This window comes from Nomascus leucogenys, chromosome 8, assembly GCF_006542625.1.
Source record: "Nomascus leucogenys isolate Asia chromosome 8, Asia_NLE_v1, whole genome shotgun sequence".
Taxonomy (NCBI): domain Eukaryota; kingdom Metazoa; phylum Chordata; class Mammalia; order Primates; family Hylobatidae; genus Nomascus; species Nomascus leucogenys.
In genome coordinates, this window is record NC_044388.1 from 81,487,448 (window position 1) to 81,506,697 (window position 19,250).

The window sequence follows — 19,250 nt, forward strand, 5'->3', positions numbered from 1 at the left end:
GAGTGCCATGGACATCTTTCATTCTGTCTCTCATCTTGGCTCCCCTCTGGCTTCAATCTCTCATACTGACAGAGCAAAAGAATTAAAAAAAAAAAAAAGGGGGGGGGAAAGCATTTCCCCTACTTTCTATTTAGAAAATCTGAGTTATGGACTCTGATAGACACAGCATGATCACATACACACTTCCATAGCTCGGAAGGGTAAGGACAGTACTACTATAAAATTGGCATGTTCCTAATAATCGCACAGTTGAAATGGGGGAGCAGTTCCCTTGAAAGAAAGGAAATGCTTTCTGAAAAGACTAGGCAATAAACCATTACGGATAGGCAGAGGCCAGGTCATTGGCAGCTTTTTATGCCCTGGTGGAAGTATTAGAGAACATTAAAGAATTTAAGTCAGATTTGTATTTTAGAAAGGTAAGAGTAGCTATATGTGATCAGTGTGCTCAAGGAAGTGAAACTATGCAACAAGAGAAGACATTCCAAAAGACTATGTGAGAGACATCTAGGCCAGGGAGAGTTAAGAGGAGAGGAGGAGTTAGATTTGAGAAACAGGGATTAGGGTTTAAGGATAATTGACTGTGTAGGCAAAATGTAGGCATCAAGGGCAACTCAAGCGCTTTCCGTTTTGAATGATAGGAGAATAATAGTTCCATTAGCCTGACAGCCTCCCATCGTGAGACAATGGTTTCCCTGTCTCACAGCTCCTATCATGAGACAGGGAAATCAGAAGCAGGAGATTCAGGTCTGAGGAAAGGTGATAGGCTGTTTCAGCCATTTGAATGTGAGGTGCTTGTGGGCTTCTGGAACATCCAAATAATTGTTAGGCAAACAGCTGGATATAAATAAGATCCTGAAACTCAGGGGCAAGTTCAGGGATAGAAGTATAGATTTGGAACTTAGCAGTTAAAGCCATGAGAATAGCTGAGATCACTAAATATAAGTAAACAGAGAAAGAAGTCTGCGGGGTAAAAGCTAGAATCCAGAGGAGCAGTAACATTACAGTTACAGAGTTGAGGATTTCAGAAAGAAGCTTTAGAGGGAATAGTTAGAGGAACAGGAGAACCGGAGAGTACTGTCACAAAAGCCAAGAGAGTAGAGATTTAGGTAGAATGATTGCTCACTCGTAACCGATGCACTAATGTGGTCTAGCTAAAGGGCTAAATATCACCCACTAAAATGGGCAATATATGAGTCACTGGTAACACTAAGCAAGACAAGAAATCAAAGAGAAATGTTTGCTGACAGTGAACCCCAAGATAATGAGCTTAATTTGGATATGTTAGATTCTAGGTAACGATGAGGCATTTAAGTGGAAATGCCCAGAATTGAAAATAAGGATAAGAAGTCTAGGCTAGTGACAGTCATTTTGAGTCATTAGTGCGTAGGTAATAGTTGATATCATGGGTGTGAGATTTCTCAAGGAGAATACAGATTGGAACTCTAATGGAAGAAATATTCAAGGGGCTAAGAGGTATCCATATAAGAGAATAAGTGGGCCAGATTAGAAGAAAACTCAGAACTCATAGAAAAGCCAAGAAAGGTTTCAAGAAGGTAATGATGAATACTGTAATGTTTGCTCCCTGTGGAAGGCTTCTTGAGAAGATGAGGTTGGAGATGGGAGAGGGTGACATATGTTATCTCATCCCCACTTGTAACTAGACAAGAACTCCTGAAGTGAGGAACTTGGTAACCCCTCAGCTGGTACAGAGACTTCGACAAAGCTGGTGTTCCTAAATGTTTATTGGTTTGATCTGCAGACACGTGAGAGTCAGGTGCACATGGCACCGTGAGGCACCCAGCTAGGCTGGAGGGGGAATGCTGTTGGCAACAAGTTGAGTGAGGAAGGGAGGACAGGATCATTAAAGACCCTGAAATTGGGCAGGAGTTTGAACTTGCTGTAGTACTCCAGGCACCTTCCAAGAAAAGAATGAAGCAGTTTCTTTTTTATTGTTAACAATCCCTCATATAAGAATAGCCCCTTGCAGTTAACAAGGTACTTATGACCATTACCTCAGTTATTCCTCACAAAAGCTCTGTGAGTTAAGCATGATTTTACTCATAAGGAAACAGCAGGTTAGAGAAGTTGAATAGACTACTCAGTAGTTAGTAAATGGTAGATCCAGGGCCCAAGCCCAGATTGTTCCTTGCTCTTTCCTCACAATGCTACTGGTTAATTTGGTTTCTGTAGTGGAGTTATAGGCTGAAATGACATTAAAATTCTATTAAATTTGGTTTCCGCAGTAGAGGTTTTAAGCTGAACTGATATTATTAAAATTATATCCTTTTGAAAAATATTTATTGAGTATAAATAAATGTCCTATACATTAAATATCAAGAAATATTCATTATTGATTACAAGTCAAGATGTAATACTGAGGGAACCATAGAATCAAAATACCCACTCATGATACAGTAGTGATAATTCCATTCCAATAATGGACACAGTAAGACTTGTTCACAAGACACAACAAAACCCATCAAAAAGGCCATCACTTTAACCAACCTATAATACCACAATAGAAAATGATTCTGAATCATAATATGAACAGCCCCAATAATCTCATCTTTGTCTTATCAATTTATCAGGTCATTTTGAGACTGTAGAGTTACACTGTCATAGACTTTTAAGATTCCATTTCCTTAGTTTTATTTCAAATTATTATTAATGAATGAAAACAAGTCATACGAGCTAAAAATACTTTTAAACTGAGTTCGTTTTTCATAAGAAAAAAAGGAATCAAATTTTAGTACAAAGAAAGCATTTCCCAAGCAATGAGTCTCTTAATGGAAAAAATAAAAGAGCAATGTAATTAAACTTTCCTTCAAAGAAAGGAAAGAAACCTAAATCTGTTATGGCAAATTTGGAAAGATAAATATTTCCTAGTCCCATAGTATGTGTTTGTTTTACAAGATACACTTGAATGATGCAAATCTATGAAGCAGGGATCTGTGGCAATCCAAATTCATCCACCAGAACTCCATCCTGTAAAAAGGAAGCAATGTTTAGTGCCACTATTTTTCTATTTGATAAAAAAAAAAAGGATTACAAACATTTAATAGTTAAAACTCACTTCCAAGTATTTAATCAATCAAAACCAAAATTGCACTCATAAGATGAGAACGAGCTTTTTCATGAAAGGTAAAGGAGGAAGTGATGAATCAAGAAGAGAACTAGAAAGGGCCAAAAGGGGGCTCCTCCACAGGGGAAAGAGAGTGAAAGGGGGAGAAAGAGAAATCTAAGAGTAAACCTGGAAAGGGGAAAAGGAGGCTAGGAGGGTCAAAAAGGAAAGGTTGAGGAGTGGGTCCTTGCCTCCAGATTTGCATTTTCACTCTGATCCCTAATGTGGACCAATACCTTTCTTAGCCTCCCAAATCCTTGAAGGAGCAGTGCCCTTGGATAGGCAGTCACTTCCATATCATGCTTTACTATAATCATAGGCAGCGACATCACTATCAATGAAAACACCAGGGCTGCTCTGCCTATGGAGTAGCCATTCTTTTATTCTATTACTTTAAAAACAACAACAGGCCGGGCGCGGTGGCTCACGCCTGTAATCCCAGCACTTTGGGAGGCTGAAGCAGGTGGATCATTTGAGGTCAGGAGTTCGAGGCCAGCCTGACCAACATAGTGAAATCCCATCTCTACTAAAAACAAAAAAATTAGCCAGGTGTAGTGAAGCATGCCTGTAATCTCAGCTACTTGGGAGGCTGAGGTGGCAGGATTGCTTGAACCCGGGGGTGGAGGCTGCAGTGAGCTGAGATTGTGCCACTGCACTCCAGCCTGGGTGACAGAGCGAGACTCCATCTCAAAAAGATAAAACAACAACAACAAAACCGCCATATATCCATAGCATATATAACTCAGGAATCTGTGACCTTCTCAAAGTGGAAATAACATTGATGCTTCAGGGACTTTTTTTTTTTTTTTGAGACGGAGTTTCACTCTTTTTGCCCAGGCTGGAGTGGTGCAATGGCATGACCTCGGCTCACTGCAAGCTCCGCCTCCTGGCTTCAAGCAATTCTCCTGCCTCAGCCTCCCAAGTAGCTGGGATTACAGGAGCCTGCCATCACGCCCGGCTAATTTTTTGTATTTTTAGTAGAGACGGGGTTTCACCATGTTGGCCAGGATGGTCTCGATCTCTTGACCTTGTGATCCGCCCGCCTCAGCCTCCCAAAGTGCTGGGATTACAGGCTTGAGCCACCACGCCCGGCCGCTTCAGGGACTTGTTACTAGGAAATTAACAAGGTGGGCTATGGTAGTGTTAATAAAAATTATTTCATGGGTTGCTGAGAAAAAGCAACCCATGGACCTGGGACCTTGAAGTTGCCAGAGAGGTCGGGGAGGAGTGGGCAGTTCAGAAAGGCAAGACTATCCCAGGCTCAACAGAGAAGGGAAGGATACAATAGAGGAAGATGCATACTCACAGAAACCAGTAATAATGGACCTAAGAAATTACCTGCTCCCTGCCCTTTGCTCTCACATTTTACAGGTAGGAAAAACTGATGAGGTTCAAAAAGAAGACATAAATTTCTGCTATTTTGCTCAAAGCCACACCTTGCCCAGCCTGGTTGTCATTATTAGTGGCTCATGCCTGTAATCCCAGCACTTTGGAAGGCTGAGGCAGGCAGATCACTTGAGACCAGGAGTTTGACACCAGTCTGGCCAACATGGTGAAACCTCGTCTCTACTAAAAATACAAAAATTAGCCAGGCATGTTGGCGCACACCTGTAATCCCAGCTACCTGGGGTGGCTGAGGCACGACGATTGCTTGAACCAGGGGGGCGGAGGTTGCAGTGAGCTGAGATCACGCCACTGCACTCCAGCCTGAATGACAGAATGAGTCTCTGTCTCAAAAAAAAAAGATAATCATGTAGATTTGGACAAAGCTTTAAGTTTGCAAAGTCCTTTACATACAAGATCTAATTTGCTTGCACAACAATTACATGAGATACTTGTAATTATCTGCATTTTACAGATGCAAGGAAAAGGAAAGCTTACAATAGCTAAGTAATTAGTCATACTTAGTGTCAGGTGTTCTGATTCTTTTGCCTTAAATTAGAATCTTTCTACATTAAATTTTATGCTTAAATTATTAATCCATAGTTTAGAAAATCCACCCATTCTAAACTCCTGTGTGTACAGGAAAAAAAAAAAAAGAAAAAGAAAGGAAAATAAAATTAAAAATCCGGTCAGTAATTAACTGGTGTGTATGGAGAGTGAGACTTTTTCACTGCTGCCTAGCAAGTCTCATGCATGTGTTGCTTACGCTTTTACAGGAAATGTCTAAGACCCATCAATGGTACCCAGTGCCAGCTCACAAGAAGGGTGATTATGTATGTTACACAAATTGTCATTGTATAAAAATATTCCTGAACCTCAGTGACAGTGTTTATGCAGTCAGTTCATCATCCAATGCAGAAAAACTGGACCTTCAAGGGTTCACAAAATAATGACCAGGACTGTCTTTCTTTGTTCTTGTGTAAGACTACCTTTTAGATTCCCAGACTTATGGTCAAGCATAAAGCCTTCGCTATTTTGCATTGAAATATAAACAGAAAAAGCCTTCACCTTGTTTTTTGTATCAGTGGGAACACCTTCTGGAATTGCAGGTGCAGATGCTGCCTCATCCAAATAAGAACTGTCTTCATCAGCCAGAAGCTCATCACCCAGTGCATCCAACTCTGAGATTGAAACAGTCAACATTTAAAAAAAATGTAACCAAGAAAACTGGCAGCTAATAATTTCTCTCATTTATCGATGGACCTGAAAGAAGGCAGTGAAGGGGGCATGAGATTGTTGTATGCTGTGTGACCATTACATGAAATCAGACTCCAAAAATAAGTCTGTGGTAAAATGAGTTGGAAGTGTCCAAGAGGAATGACAATAGCAGGTAGAGACTCACCAGGGGCAATTGAAGATAGGAAATTAAAAAATAAAGAAATAAATGGAAAAAAAATAAAAGGTTGTAGGCAAAAATAGACCATGGAGAGAGCGGGAAAGCAGCAGCAGTAATGTAACAGGGGAATCACGCAATAGAAATCCAGTGTGGAATGGTTCTGTCATCTACCCAGTTACTCATGCTAGAAACTGACAGCCACCCTTGACACCTCCCACTTCTTCCACATCTGGTCAATCATTAAGTCTTGTCCACTCAATTTTCTAAGACGTCTTCAATCTGTCCACTTCTGTCTGTTTCTGCTACCATCACCCTAACTAGTCTCGGCCACCATCATCTCTTAAATGGCTATCGCAATAGCTTCCAGACTGTTCTCCCTGAGGCCATTCGACAACCCTTCTCATTTTTTCATGCTATCCCCTACTCATCCTTCAGGTCCCATGCCTCTCTCCCACTACTAACTAGGTTAGAGTCCCTTAGTATGTGCTCCCATGCTACCCCATACTTCTTCCCTATAGTCTGTGGTCTAGTAATTAATTACTTGAAGCAAACCATTTATGTCTTCCACTGCTAGAGAAGCTTCATGAATGTAGGGACTGCATTTTTATTCGGTGCTAAATTCCCACCACCTAGTAGAGTACCTGGCATAGAGTAGATGCACACTAAGTATTTGCCAACTATTCTTTTTTTTTTCTTTGTTTTTGAGAGAAGGTCTCACTCTGTTGCCCAGGCTGCAGTGGTGCAATCTCGGCTCACTGGAACCTCTACCTCCTGGGATCAAGCGATCCTTCCACCTCAGCCTCCTGAGTAGCTAGGACCACAGGCGCATACCACCATGCCTGGGTAATTTTTGTATTTTTTATAGAGACAAGGTCACGCCATATTGCTCAGCCAGGTCTCGAACTCCTGGGCTTGAGTGGATCCACCTACCTTGGCCTCCCAAAGTGCTGGGATTAGGGCACCTGGCCCTAATTATTGTTTCTTAATTGGTTTTGCTGTTCTGAGGGAGAGGACTCCAACTAGGAAAATAGGGAGAACAAAATCAAAAGGAATACAGCAAGGAAAGGCCATGTGGAGCACACTTACAGATACCAAGCACCAGGTCAGCCTGTACCTGGACTTCCTTCAGAGTTGATCCATCCCACTGTTGTTGGTGGAGTATGCAATCTGATGTGGCTGCCTCACAAGCTCTTTGCCCAGGGACTGTACCATAAACTAACCTTCAGGAAATCCTGATAGAAATTTTCACTAGCATTTGGGAAAAGGTCCCAGGCAGCTGTTCCTTTTGGACTCCAAAACTAAATATGCGTTACTTTTCTCATAACTTACCTGCTTCTAAATCATCTTCATCCAGTTCTGGGGTGCCATAACTGCGACTCAGTGCTTCTTGGATTTCATTTGCATCTTCCATCATATCTTCTAGCTGGTCTTGTAAATCCTATGGAAATATATATGAGAGGATTTTCTCTCATTTACCATTTTCTTTTAACTACCCTTTTCCCCTACGTTCTCCTTTGAATCTAGACATGAGCAATTTTTAAAAAGATAATGTATGTAAAATGCCAAGCACATAAACAGGTCTCAACAACTGTTAGTTCACCTCCCCTATCCCAGTCTTTGGCTAGCAATTTTTTAATGTTAACAACTGAGCAGACACTCCTCTAAAGGACAGGTTCAAGTAACTCTTAAACATCCCTTCTAACTAAAAGTATGAGAGGATGCTTAAAGAACTAAAAATCACAAGCCCAAAGATTTCCTCTAACAATAACTATGAATGTTACTGACCCACATAATCCCTCGCCTATTTTTGGTGGCAAAATGTGAACTTAAAAATAAAGAATAGAATTGGTGATCTCTCATTTTATTTTTTACTTTATTTATTGAGATGGAGTCTCACTCTGTCACCCAGGCTGGAGTGCAATGGTGCAATCTCAGCTCACTGCAACCTCCACCTCCCGGGTTCAAGCAATTTTCCTGCCTCAGCCTGCAAATAGCTGAGATTACAAGTGTGCGCCACCACGCCTGGCTAATTTTTGTATTTTCAGTAGAGATGGGGTTTTGCCATGTTGGTTAGGCTGGTCTTGAACTCCTGACCTCAGGTGATCTGCCCGTCTCAGCCTCCCAAAGTGCTGGGATTATAGGCATGAGCTACTGTGCTCGGCTGGATTTGACTTTAAAGTGCCTCATGGAAGCCCAAAGTCCTATGTGAGAATACATGATTGTCAGCTGTCTACTATTACAGAAAGTTTTACTTGAAACATTAAATCAAGCAATTATCTTGATCTAAACTATCAATCATTTTCTAGTTAATGAAGACTGGGAGGTTATTGAGACAAGCAAATTATTCTTCTCAAGTCAGCCAAAGACAGATTCCACTGTGTAGAGAAAGGAGGCAAGAGTAGAAACAACTGAAGTGGTACAAAAAGTGAGTTGTACATGGCCCACCCTGGATGGAGAACCAGAAAGGGAATCATGATAGGTGTCACAGCCAAGACAAGGCTGGTGAAAAAAATGGACCAAGGACATAAACCCTGTGTGAATAATCTACCTATGCTTAACTGGGAGATTACTACAAGGCTAAAAATGCAGTTGTCCATTGGTACACGCAAGGGATTGGTTCCAGGATGTCTGCCTATACCAAAATCTGCCCACACCCAAGTCCCCAGTTGGTCCTCCATATGGGTGGTTTCGCATCCTGCAAACACTATATTTTCGATCCTCATTTGGTTGAAAAATATCTGCATATAAGTGACTCGTGCAGTTCAAACTGCACTTGCTGTTCAAGGGTAAACTGTAATGTGAAACCAATCTAAGAAGTGGTATAGCATAACAAAGGGCAGCTGGTATAATGGTTAGGAGTGAGACTCTGGAGTCAGATATACCCAAGTTCAATTTTGCCATTACTCAACGAGAAGTAATGTCTCTAAGCCTTATTTTCCTCATTTGTAAAATGCAATTATTAATAGCCACATCTGGCCGGGCGCGGTGGCTCATGCCTGTAATCCCAGCACTTCAGGAGGCCAAAGTGGGTGGACTGCCTGAACTCATGAGTTCGCAACCAGTCTGGGCAACACGGTGAAACCCCATCTCTACTAAAATACAAAAAAGTAGCCAGGGCCGGGCGTGGTGGCTCACGCTTGTAATCCCAGCACTTTGGGAGGCCGAGGTGGGCAGATCATGAAGTCAGGAGATCAAGACCACGGTGAAAGCCCTTCTCTACTAAAAATACAAAAAATTAGCCGGGTGTGGTGGCGGGTGCCTGTAGTCCCAGTTACTCGGAGAGGCTGAGGCAGGAGAATGGTGTGAACCCGGGAGGCGGAGCTTGCAGTGAGCCGAGATCACGCCACTGCACTCCAGCCTGGGTGACAGGGTGAGACTCTGTCTCAAAAAAAAAAAAACAAAAGGTAGCCAGACATGGCGGCACGCGCCTGTAATCCCAGCTACCCGGGAGGCTGAGGCAGGAGAATCGTTTGAACCCAGGAGGCAGAGGTTGCAGTGAGCCGAGATCGCGCCACTGCACTCTAGCTTGGGCAACAGAGCGAGACTCTGTTTCAAAAATAAATAAATAAAATAGCCATATCTCACTGAGGTTATTGTAAGGATTTATTGCAATAATATATGTAAAACACTAAGCACCTAATACTATATATATTTTACTGTGTTAATTATGTGCGGAACAACAATACACTCTTCATATACCAAAATTCCACACAGACAGGAACAGAACTAGTGTTGATAAAGCAAAAGGACCAAATCAGCACCATTTATCCTTCAGAATTTCTAAAGCAATGCAAGACATTTGAAAATTCTGCTGGGTGCAGTAGCTTATGCCTGTAATCCAAGCACTCTGGGAGGCAAAAGAGGGCGGATAACTTGAGCTCAGGAGTTTGGGACCAACCTGGGGAACATGACAAAACCTCATCTCCACAAAAAAATACAGAAATTAGCTGGGCATGGTGCACGCCTGTAGTCCCAACTACTCAGGAGACTGAAGTAGAAGGATGGCTTGAGCTTGGGAGGTGGAGGTTGCGGTGAGCTGAGACTGAGTCACTATAATCCAGCCTGGGCAACAGCAAAAAAAAAAAGAAAAAAGAAAATTCCTTCCTGGCCCCCATAAAGGTGAAAAGGGTAGTAAAATGGAGCAGAAATTTTTTTTTTTTTAATTTTGATTTTCTGTATTTCCAAGTACCAAACTGCCAAATTATATGCATATTTAACACTCTGCTACACAGAGAAGCACTGGCTGAGTAATAATTAAAAGACAATGAAAATAACATAGAGAAAGCTAATCAAGTCAAGCTTATACAATAGTATTACACATCAAGACACATCTTCCCAGATCATCTATGAGTAGGATTCCTAGCAAGACTCCAGGATAGACACAGAAAAAATTTATCCCACAAACCATTAGCTGGTTCTCTATTGTATAAACAAACAAAAGCAATATAAAAAAAATATAAGCACTAAGCTAAAAAGAACATTGACAAAGTGATATGCAGCAACTGAAAAAGCAAAAGAAAAACAGACCCACACACAACAGCAAAATAAAAAGTTAAAGCTATAAAACAATGAAAATATTTTCCGAGTAAAGCATTTTAGGAAAATAAATCTGACCAAAAAATTCGGATCTAACCAAAGACACATACACACCAAAAGAGTTAAAGGGGCTCTCCACCTGTCATGCTGGCAATCTATTGGAGGACAGGAAAAGGATAATTAGGCAGGGAGACAGACAGACAACCACAGGTGAAAGACGAAGAGACATACAAAGCATTCACCAAGACCAAAGTTTCTCTTTTGTTCCTATTAAATAGCTTTAATTAAAACACAAGGAACCCTAAAAGCAGAAAATACCATTGCATTTCATTATATCTTAATGGCAAATGATATTATACAAAAAAAAGATGGCTGGGAGTGGTGGCTCACACCTGTAATCCCAGCACTTTGGGAGGCCGAGGCGGGCGGATCACTTGATGTCAGGAGTTTGAGACTAGCCTGGCCAACATGGTGAAACCCCATCTCTACTAAAAAATACAAAAATTAGCTGGGTGTGGTGGCAGGCACCTGTAATCCTAGCTATTTGGAAGGCTGAGACAGGAGAATCGCTTGAACCCAGGAGGCAGAGGTGCAGTGAGCCGAGATCACACCACTGCACTCCAGCCTTGGTGACAGAATGAGACTCTGTCTCAAAAAAAAAAAAAAAAAAAAGACAAGCATACACAGAACACTTTCATCAGTGAAGCTCTTAGAGAGTATCACAAAGTTTAATTCCATGCATGCAAACACTTGTGGAGGATTAGAGACAGACAAAGGCAACCTAAAAGGGGTGCTTGAAAAAATAAGAGAGGGGAGGAATGCCTTCACTCTTTTATTTTTTTTTTGAGATGGAGTCTCACTCTGTCGCCCAGGCTGGAGTGCAGTGGCGCCATCTCGGCTCACTGCAAGCTCTGCTCTTGGGTTGCCATTCTCCTGCCTCAGCCTCCCGAGTAGCTGGGACTACAGGCACCCACCACCGCGCTCGGCTAATTTTTTGTATTTTTGGTAGAGACAGGGTTTCACTGTGTTAGCCAGGATGGTCTTGATCTCCTGACCTCGTGATCCACCCGCCTTGGCCTCCCAAAGTGCTGGGATTACAGGCGTGAGCCACCGCGCCCAGCCTGCCTTCACTCTTACTAAAGATTAGCATTATCAGAGAATATCTTTGCAGAGGCAATAAAATGCCTGGTATTTTAACAAACACTGCTTGAATCAGGCCGTACTGCTTTTTCTCCTTTTTTTTTTTTTTTTTTTTTTTTTTTCCTTTATCTCCCTTTATAGCCTCTGATTCATCAACCATCAAATACTTTCTGAGCACCAACCATGGCAGGGCATTGTTATGGGCACTGGGGACACAGTAGTGAACAAAATCAAGTCCCTGCATTCAAGGAAATGGACATTCTAATCAGGGGGTAAAGGTCAAGGGCGCCATTTTATATGCAGAAAGGAAGCCTCTCTCCTCTGACCAGTCACCACTCACTCCCTCTGCTATCTCTTCTTGCCACCTGGGCTGTTCATCTGACAGCTGAGAGCTGCCAAGCTCTTAGGGCTCATCTCCCTGGTCAAAATCCAATTCCAATAAGAAATGCTAACTTTAAGGAACTAATGACATTATTATTAAAAATCTAAAGAGAATTACTAGAAAAGGGAACCAAGTCTACCACGCCAGGAGTTGGGTTAAACATTTTACATAAACTTTACCTACATACCTTCATTTAACACTCATGACAATCCTGGGAATAGGCAACAACACCACTACCATCGAAGAAACAGACTAAATATCATTGAATTAGTTAAAAGTAACTACTGGATGCTTATTATAGGCCAGGCATTGTGTGTGTAGATATACTAGCTCATTTGTTTCATCCTCATAATACGTAAGTTCCTTGACTTATGATAGGGTTACATCCTGATAAACCCATCGTAAGTTCAAAATATCTTAAGTAGAAAGTGCATTCAATACACCTAACCTACTGAACCGTCACTTAGCCTAGCCTACCTTAATTGTGCTCAGAACACTTACATTAGCCTACAGTTGGGCAAAATCATCTGACAGCTTATTTTATAATAAAGTGTTGAGTATCTTATGTAATTTATTAAATATTGTATGGAAACTGAAAAACAGAATGGTTATGTGGATACTCAAAGTATGGTTTCTACTGAATGCGTATAGTTTTCGCACCATCATCAAACTGAAAAATCGTTAAGTTGAACCGTCTTAAATCGGGGACTGTCTGTAACTGTATGTGGTATTAGGATCCTTGCACTGAGGAAACTGAGACGTTTGGTACCCTTTCTTGAAGTTACTCTACTAGTAAATGGCAGCCCCAAGATTCAGTTCCTCTCCTGTGCTCTTCCTATCACACGTACACTCGTTTGGATTCTCTCAGAAACTAGTGCACATTCTTGCAGAAACTAGCATATGTCTCACCTCAATCTGGTCGATCTTCACTTGCTTGTATGCCTTCTTCATTTCCTTTACTCCCAGTTTCATAGCATCAACCTAAGAAAAGGAAGAAGAAAACACAATGTTTTAGTAAGTCATGTTGGTTAAATTGTCTTTATTTATTTATTTATTTAAGACAGGGTTTCACTCTTGCTGCCCAGGCTGGAGTGCAATGGCTCACTGCAACCTTTGCCTCCTGGGTTCAAGTGATTTTCCTGCCTCAGACTCCCAGGTAGCTGGGATTACAGGTGCACGCCACCACACCCAGCTGATTTTTGTATTTTTAGTAGAGGAAGGATTTCACTATGTTGGTCAGGCTGGTCTCAAACTTCTGACCTCAGGTGATCCACCCGCCTCAGCCTCCCAAACTGTTGGGATTACAGGCGTGAGCCACTGTGCCTGGCTGGTTAAACTGTCTTTAAAAAGCCATAGGAAAAGAGAATAAGAATAAATAAATGAAATAACAGGAAAAGGTGTTTTGGGAGTACCGTGGTCTTGGTGTCCTTCAATGACTGGATGGTATAATTGGCTTGTTCCATGTTGAATGACTGTTGGGCAAGATTGTCCCGCTGCTGCTCATACCTTTTTAGAGTCAATTGAGAATGGCAAATATATGAACCAGATAGAAATCCTCCAGAACAAAGTATCCCCATACCAAATAAGAGTATTTAAAAAAAAAAAAAGGAACAACAAACTTAAAAATTAGGTTATCACACAGAAAAATTGGCAAAAACAATTTAATCACTCTAACACAAATATCATTTTATGTGTCCCTCCAGTCTTTTTCCTTTGCATGTACAGTCATGCATCGCTTAACAATGGGGATATATTCTAAGAAATATGTTGCTAGGTACTTTCATCATTGTGCAAACATCAGACAATGTATTTACACAAACCTAGGTGGTATAGCCCACTACTCACCTAAGCTATATGATATAGCCTACTGCTTGCTCCTAGGCTACAAACCTGTATAGCATGTTACTGTACTGAATATTGTAGCCAATTGTAACACAATGGTATTTGTGTATCTAAACATCCTACAGAAAAGGTACAGTAAAAATACAGTATTATAACCTTATAGGGGCCAGAGTGGTATAATGCAGTCTGTTCTGTCATTCATTGACAAAAACATTGTTATGCAGCACATGACTGTATTTTAGTTATAACACTATTTTCCACTTAACATTATAGCATTTGCTTTTTTCTGTTTTGCTGCATATCTTTTTTTTTTGAGACAGTTTCACTTTTGTTGCCCAGGCTGGAGTACAATGGTATGATCTCGGCTCACTGCAGCCTCCACCTTCCTGGGTTCAAGTGATTCTCCTGCCTCAGCCTCCGGAGTAGCTGGGATCACAGGCATGTGCCACCACGCTTGGCTAATTTTGTATTTTTAGTAGAGACGGGTTCTTCCATGTTGGTCAGGCTGGTCTCGAACTCCCAACCTCAGATGATCCACCCACCTCGGCCTCCCAAAGTGCTGAGATTACAGGCATGAGCCACCGCACCCAGCCTGCTACATATCTTAATAAGTCCTTATAATTATTTTCTATGATAAATATACAGAAGTGAAATTCTTAGAGCAAAGGGTAAAACTATTTTTAAGGCTCTTCATACATATAGCTAAATGGTTTTCCAGAATTTTGAACTCCCTGAAGACAGGCATATTTTATTTTGTTTATTTATTTACTTATTTGTTTAGAGACAGTCTTGCTCTGTCACCCAGGCTGGAGTGTAGTGGTGCCATCTCAGGTCACTGTAACCTCTGCCTCCTGGGTTCAAGCAATTCTCCCGCCTCAGCCTCCCAAGTAGGTGGGATTACAAGTGCATGCAAACATGCCCAGCTAATTTTTGTATTTTTAGTGGAGATGGGGTTTCACTATGTTGGCCAGGCTGGTCTCCAACTCCTGACCTCAAGTGATCTGCTGTCTTGGCCTCCCAAAGTGCTGGGATTATAGGTGTGAGCCACTGTGCCCAGCCCCAGGTGTTTTATTAATTTTGCACCCATAATTAGGTAATCCATCTGACCTAATATAATGTGTGGTGTTCAAAATGTTTTTAAAATAAAGTTTTATATCAAATTATAATATTACCTCAAAGACTTATGTCACTATGTTCTTTATACAATATTGGAAACAATCTAACTATCCAACTAGAAAAAGAATGGTCCATTCATGGTGCAAGCAAATGGTAGAATATTATAATCTCATTAAAAAATGTAAAGTTTCCAAAGAATATTTAAAAGAACAGGGAGATGCTCATGATATAACATTAAGTGGAAAAGGAAAACCTACACATACACACTACAATTTCATTTCTTCTAAAAAGTTATATGCACACATACCACGTATGCAGAAGCAGAGGAAAGAAACTGGAAGAAATTAGCATTTTAAAGGTGGTTATTTCTAGTAGTAAGAATCTAGGTAAATTTTATTTTCTTCTGTTCATATTTATATATTTTCCAAGTTTCTACAATGAACCTATATTCTTTTTATAACAAAAAAGGTTACTTAAAACTAGCAATGCCACCAATTAAGAAGGTAAATCATTTCACCACACCCTCACCAGTCTAGGCATTACAATTTCTTTTTCCAATTTGATCTAATCTAAAAGGAGGAAGATGGCATCTGGTGTCTTGTAAAAAGTCATTTTAATATAGGAAGAGAGACACTGACAATCTTTCTGGTCCCTCGATAGCTAATTATACCTGACCTCTATAACCCTGCAGAGGATCTCATCAGCTGAACAGTCTACAGAGGTAGGCACCAAAGATACTACTTAGCTTCTGCTCAGAACTGGGACATAGTCACCCAAAACAAATTAAGGATCTTTAAATTTATTCTGGTGGGAGGGAACAAACATTTAGGATTCCTAACTTTACAAACAAAAACAAAAAAGGTACACTCTAAAATAAATAATAGGAAAACCAAACCCTACAGATCTGGTCAGTCCAAAACAGTAGTCACTAACCATATAAGGCTACTTAAATTATTTAAATTGAATAAAATTTAAACTTCATTTCCTTAGTCACACTAGCCCATTTCAAGTGCTCAATAACCACATGTTGCTAATAGCTACTGTATTGAACACACAGATATAGAGCATCTCCATCATGGCAAAAAGTTCTATTTAGATGGAAGCTGTTACAACAGATAACAACCCAGCTAACTGTATTCAATTGCATGTCAATGAAAATTTGTAATTAAATCAAGAGTGCTTAGAAAATAGTATGAAAACCTGAAGGAATGGAAGACCATTTCTCTTTTAGTTAAACCTGCTAGAGGTAAAGAAATTGTATGTGTAACTTACATCCTCTTTTGCTTTAAAACTCGCAAGGCTTTCTGCTTGACCATATTCTGGAGAGAAAAACAGATTTAATAAAAATAAGGTGGAAAACACATATACAGTAAAAGAAATTTCCCATAGCCTCAAACTCACATGCCTACTTCCTCTCTTCTTCAAAGTAGTAGGCATAATGGCTTCTGGATTCTGTTCTTCTCCTCCCAAAAACAGGTATCTCTAAGGCCCAGTCTTTAAGCCTTCGCTCCTATCTGTCTTTGCATCCCACATCCCAGAGTCCTGAACTACTTTCCCTTTTCCTAATGCATATTATCTCTGCCTTTAGCCCCAAAAGTGCTGATTCTGTATATCCAGTTGCCTTAGGGAGATTCTTCACTTGTATAGCCTATCAGCTTAACCTCAACAATTCTAAACTCCTAAACCTTATCTCACCTTGGAAATAAGTAACAATGGCCCACCAATCTCTCACCTCTCTAGGTTGAAAACTTTTTTATCAACCTTATCTTTCCTCTTTCTGTTGTTTCTTCATGCATAGTCATCCTGTTAGCTGATTTCAGAACTCACTTTCAAACTGATTCTTTGGTTTCCTACCACCATGGTTTGGGCTTTCACCGTCTCAAATCTAAATGGGCTTTCCTACCTCTGGTTGCTCTTCATTCCACACCATCCACTAAGATGGCTGGGAAAAGCCTTCCTTTTCTATAGAATTCTGTAGATCATTTTATTTGTCTTCTCCAATGAGGAAGGAAAAACAGGTATTATTACTTCACAGATGATCATAACTCACATTTACTGAGTACTACTTTATCCTAGACATAGTGGTACACAGGTCACATCAATTACCTCATTTAATCCTCATACTGTAAGGTGAGTGTTATCTCTGTTTTACAGATGGGGAAATAGAGGTTCAGTGATACCCAGGCTCACATGGTTAATAAGTTATGGATCTGGAAAAAACAAGGTAGTTCTATATCCACAGTCCATGTGCTTAAACACAGTATTTTATGTTTCTACCTAACAGGAGTGGAAAATAAGCGACTTTATCAAGGTCACAACTAGAAGGCAGTGACAGTGTTAGTATTAGAACACTGGTCCCAGATGCCTAGGTCAGTTTTTCCCAGCAGGCCACTCCTTAAGCAGTCTAACATACCAACCTAACCTGACCAGCTTAGCAAGTCATTGATCTTGAGCACAGCCTAGTCTTCCTCTCCAGATTACCACCTTCTCAGTATAGTATGCTAATTCTCATGTACATGCTTTTAGACGTGTGACCAGCATCTCTTTCCACCAGATCAATCCCCAGCCTCCCCTCCATATTTGATTGCAGACTCTCCTCCCTAAAGGATACACCCTCACATGTTTTCTCCTTACCAGACTGTAAGCATCTCTTCTGTAGGGATGCTCACAGCCCCTGCACTAGGTCCTATTTCTCTTTTTTATTTTTTGAGATGGAGTCTCACACTGTCACTCGGGCTAGGTGCAATGGTGTGGTCTCTGCTCACTGCAACCTCCGCCTCCCAGGTTCAAGCGATTCTCCTGCCTCAGCCTCCTGAGTAGCTGGGATTACAGGTGCCTGCCACCATGCCCAGCTAAGTTTTTGTATTTTTAGTAGAGACAGGGTTTCACTATGTTGGCCAGGCTGGTCTCAAATGCCTGACCTCGTGATCCACCTGCCTCAGCCTCCCAAAGTGCTGGGATTACAGGCATGACCCACTGCGCCCAGCCAAACTAGGCCCTATTTCTATAGGTGCTAAAACTAGGCTCTGCCAGCACCTTGTGCAGCAGTTACTGCCTACCTTACCTTTGCAGGACCCTCTCTCATCTTCTTGATCTGATCCTTATACTTCACTAGCTCAGCATCCAATCGAGAAATCTTCTTGTCAATGGATTCTGCTCTGCTGTCCACCTTAGGGGAAAATATCAAATGCACTGGTAGTTACTGCAATACACTTATTCCAGAAGGGGCAGGTAGAGAGGAAGGAATACAGAGGAAGAAAAAAGGAGCTTAAGGGGAAGGGTGAAAAACAGTGGTTCACAAAGAAGGGTATTCCCAACCAGAAACCCTGGGCTTTTGTAAATTATTCTCTTACCCCCCGCCACACTGCCCCGATTCTGATATACCAGGTAGCCTTCAAGTGGGTTGGGGCAGAAAATAATTTGAGAATCACTGAGTTGAGTTGGAATTTCCCTAGAATCAGAGACAAGCCAGGCTGAGAGTTCATCCAAGAGGCACATGAAATGGGCCAGTGCCAAGTGAAACCAGCTGATTGTAGATCTAATGCCATTCCCTAAATCGGGGATGATGGCTTAATCTGAGGCGCCAGGGTTCTGAGTTTTGTGTTACTGAGATCCAGGACAGAGGTACAGATATGTTGACCTAGGATATCAAGCTGAGTCCTGATGTGGACTGGGGATGACAGATGGAAGAAGGGTAAGGGATCAGGCGGGACGAGGTGGGAAGGGTGATGGGCCTAGGGCTGGGTGAGGTGAGAGGATCAAGGCGAGAGCAAGTGGACGGGCAATGGGCATCAAAACGGGTTGGGTGCTGGCAGGGCAAGGCAGTGATGGGGTTGGGGGTCCCTGGTTTGTGGCGTTAGGAATGACTTGGGTAACAGGGATGAAGGGGAGAAGGTGAGATAGAGAGGGACGACGTGTAAGGGGCCCAGGACCCGAAACGAAGTGGAAGAATATGGGCCCGGGGCTGGGGGTGGGCGGGGTCGGGTGTGTCAGAGGTCCTGAGGCTACTTATGCATGATCAAATGCCCACCGTGCCAATGCAGTCAGTCAGGCTGGGCGGCGGAGCCTTGGGTTTGGCTTTCCCGAAGAGTCGGTTCATCTTGAGCGGCCGCGAAGAAACCCAAACACTAGAGCAAAACCAGAAACGGAAGCAGAGTCACTCCCGCCTCGACTTCCGGCCCCTCCGTGCGCAAGCGCAATATGCCTCCTGGCGTTTCCCGATTCTTTTTCCGGGTTTTCAGCCGGGTCTTCAGCCGGGTCTTCCGGGGAAGGAGAGCAAAACGACTTGGTGCACTCGGAGAGAGCCTGCAGGGGGCGGGGTGTTGGTAGAAGGA

General features: G+C 41.8%; 1 protein-coding gene across 1 annotated transcript; it reads right to left on the reverse strand.

Moving 5' to 3' along the window:
- Positions 1-2,281: 2,281 nt before the first annotated feature.
- CHMP5 (charged multivesicular body protein 5) lies at positions 2,282-19,222 on the reverse strand. The gene is made up of 8 exons (XM_030817584.1): positions 18,947-19,222; positions 17,981-18,085; positions 16,189-16,235; positions 13,371-13,464; positions 12,868-12,939; positions 7,230-7,338; positions 5,573-5,685; positions 2,282-2,985 (listed from the first exon to the last, which is right to left on the reverse strand). The coding sequence occupies exons 1-8, from the start codon at positions 19,013-19,015 to the stop codon at positions 2,935-2,937; spliced, it is 660 nt and encodes a 219-aa protein (XP_030673444.1). The 5' UTR covers positions 19,016-19,222; the 3' UTR covers positions 2,282-2,934.
- Positions 19,223-19,250: the final 28 nt, after the last annotated feature.

Excerpts from the sequence above, each read along its gene's own strand:
- CHMP5 (XM_030817584.1), bottom strand. The coding sequence starts at position 19,015 with ATGAACCGACTCTTCGGGAAAGCCAAACCCAAGGCTCCGCCGCCCAGC. Across the intron at positions 18,086-18,946 it reads TGACTGACTGCATTGGCACG|GTGGACAGCAGAGCAGAATC; the intron begins GTGGGCATTTGA and ends TTTTCCCCTAAG. Across the intron at positions 7,339-12,867 it reads TGAAGATCGACCAGATTGAG|GATTTACAAGACCAGCTAGA; the intron begins GTGAGACATATG and ends ATATTTCCATAG.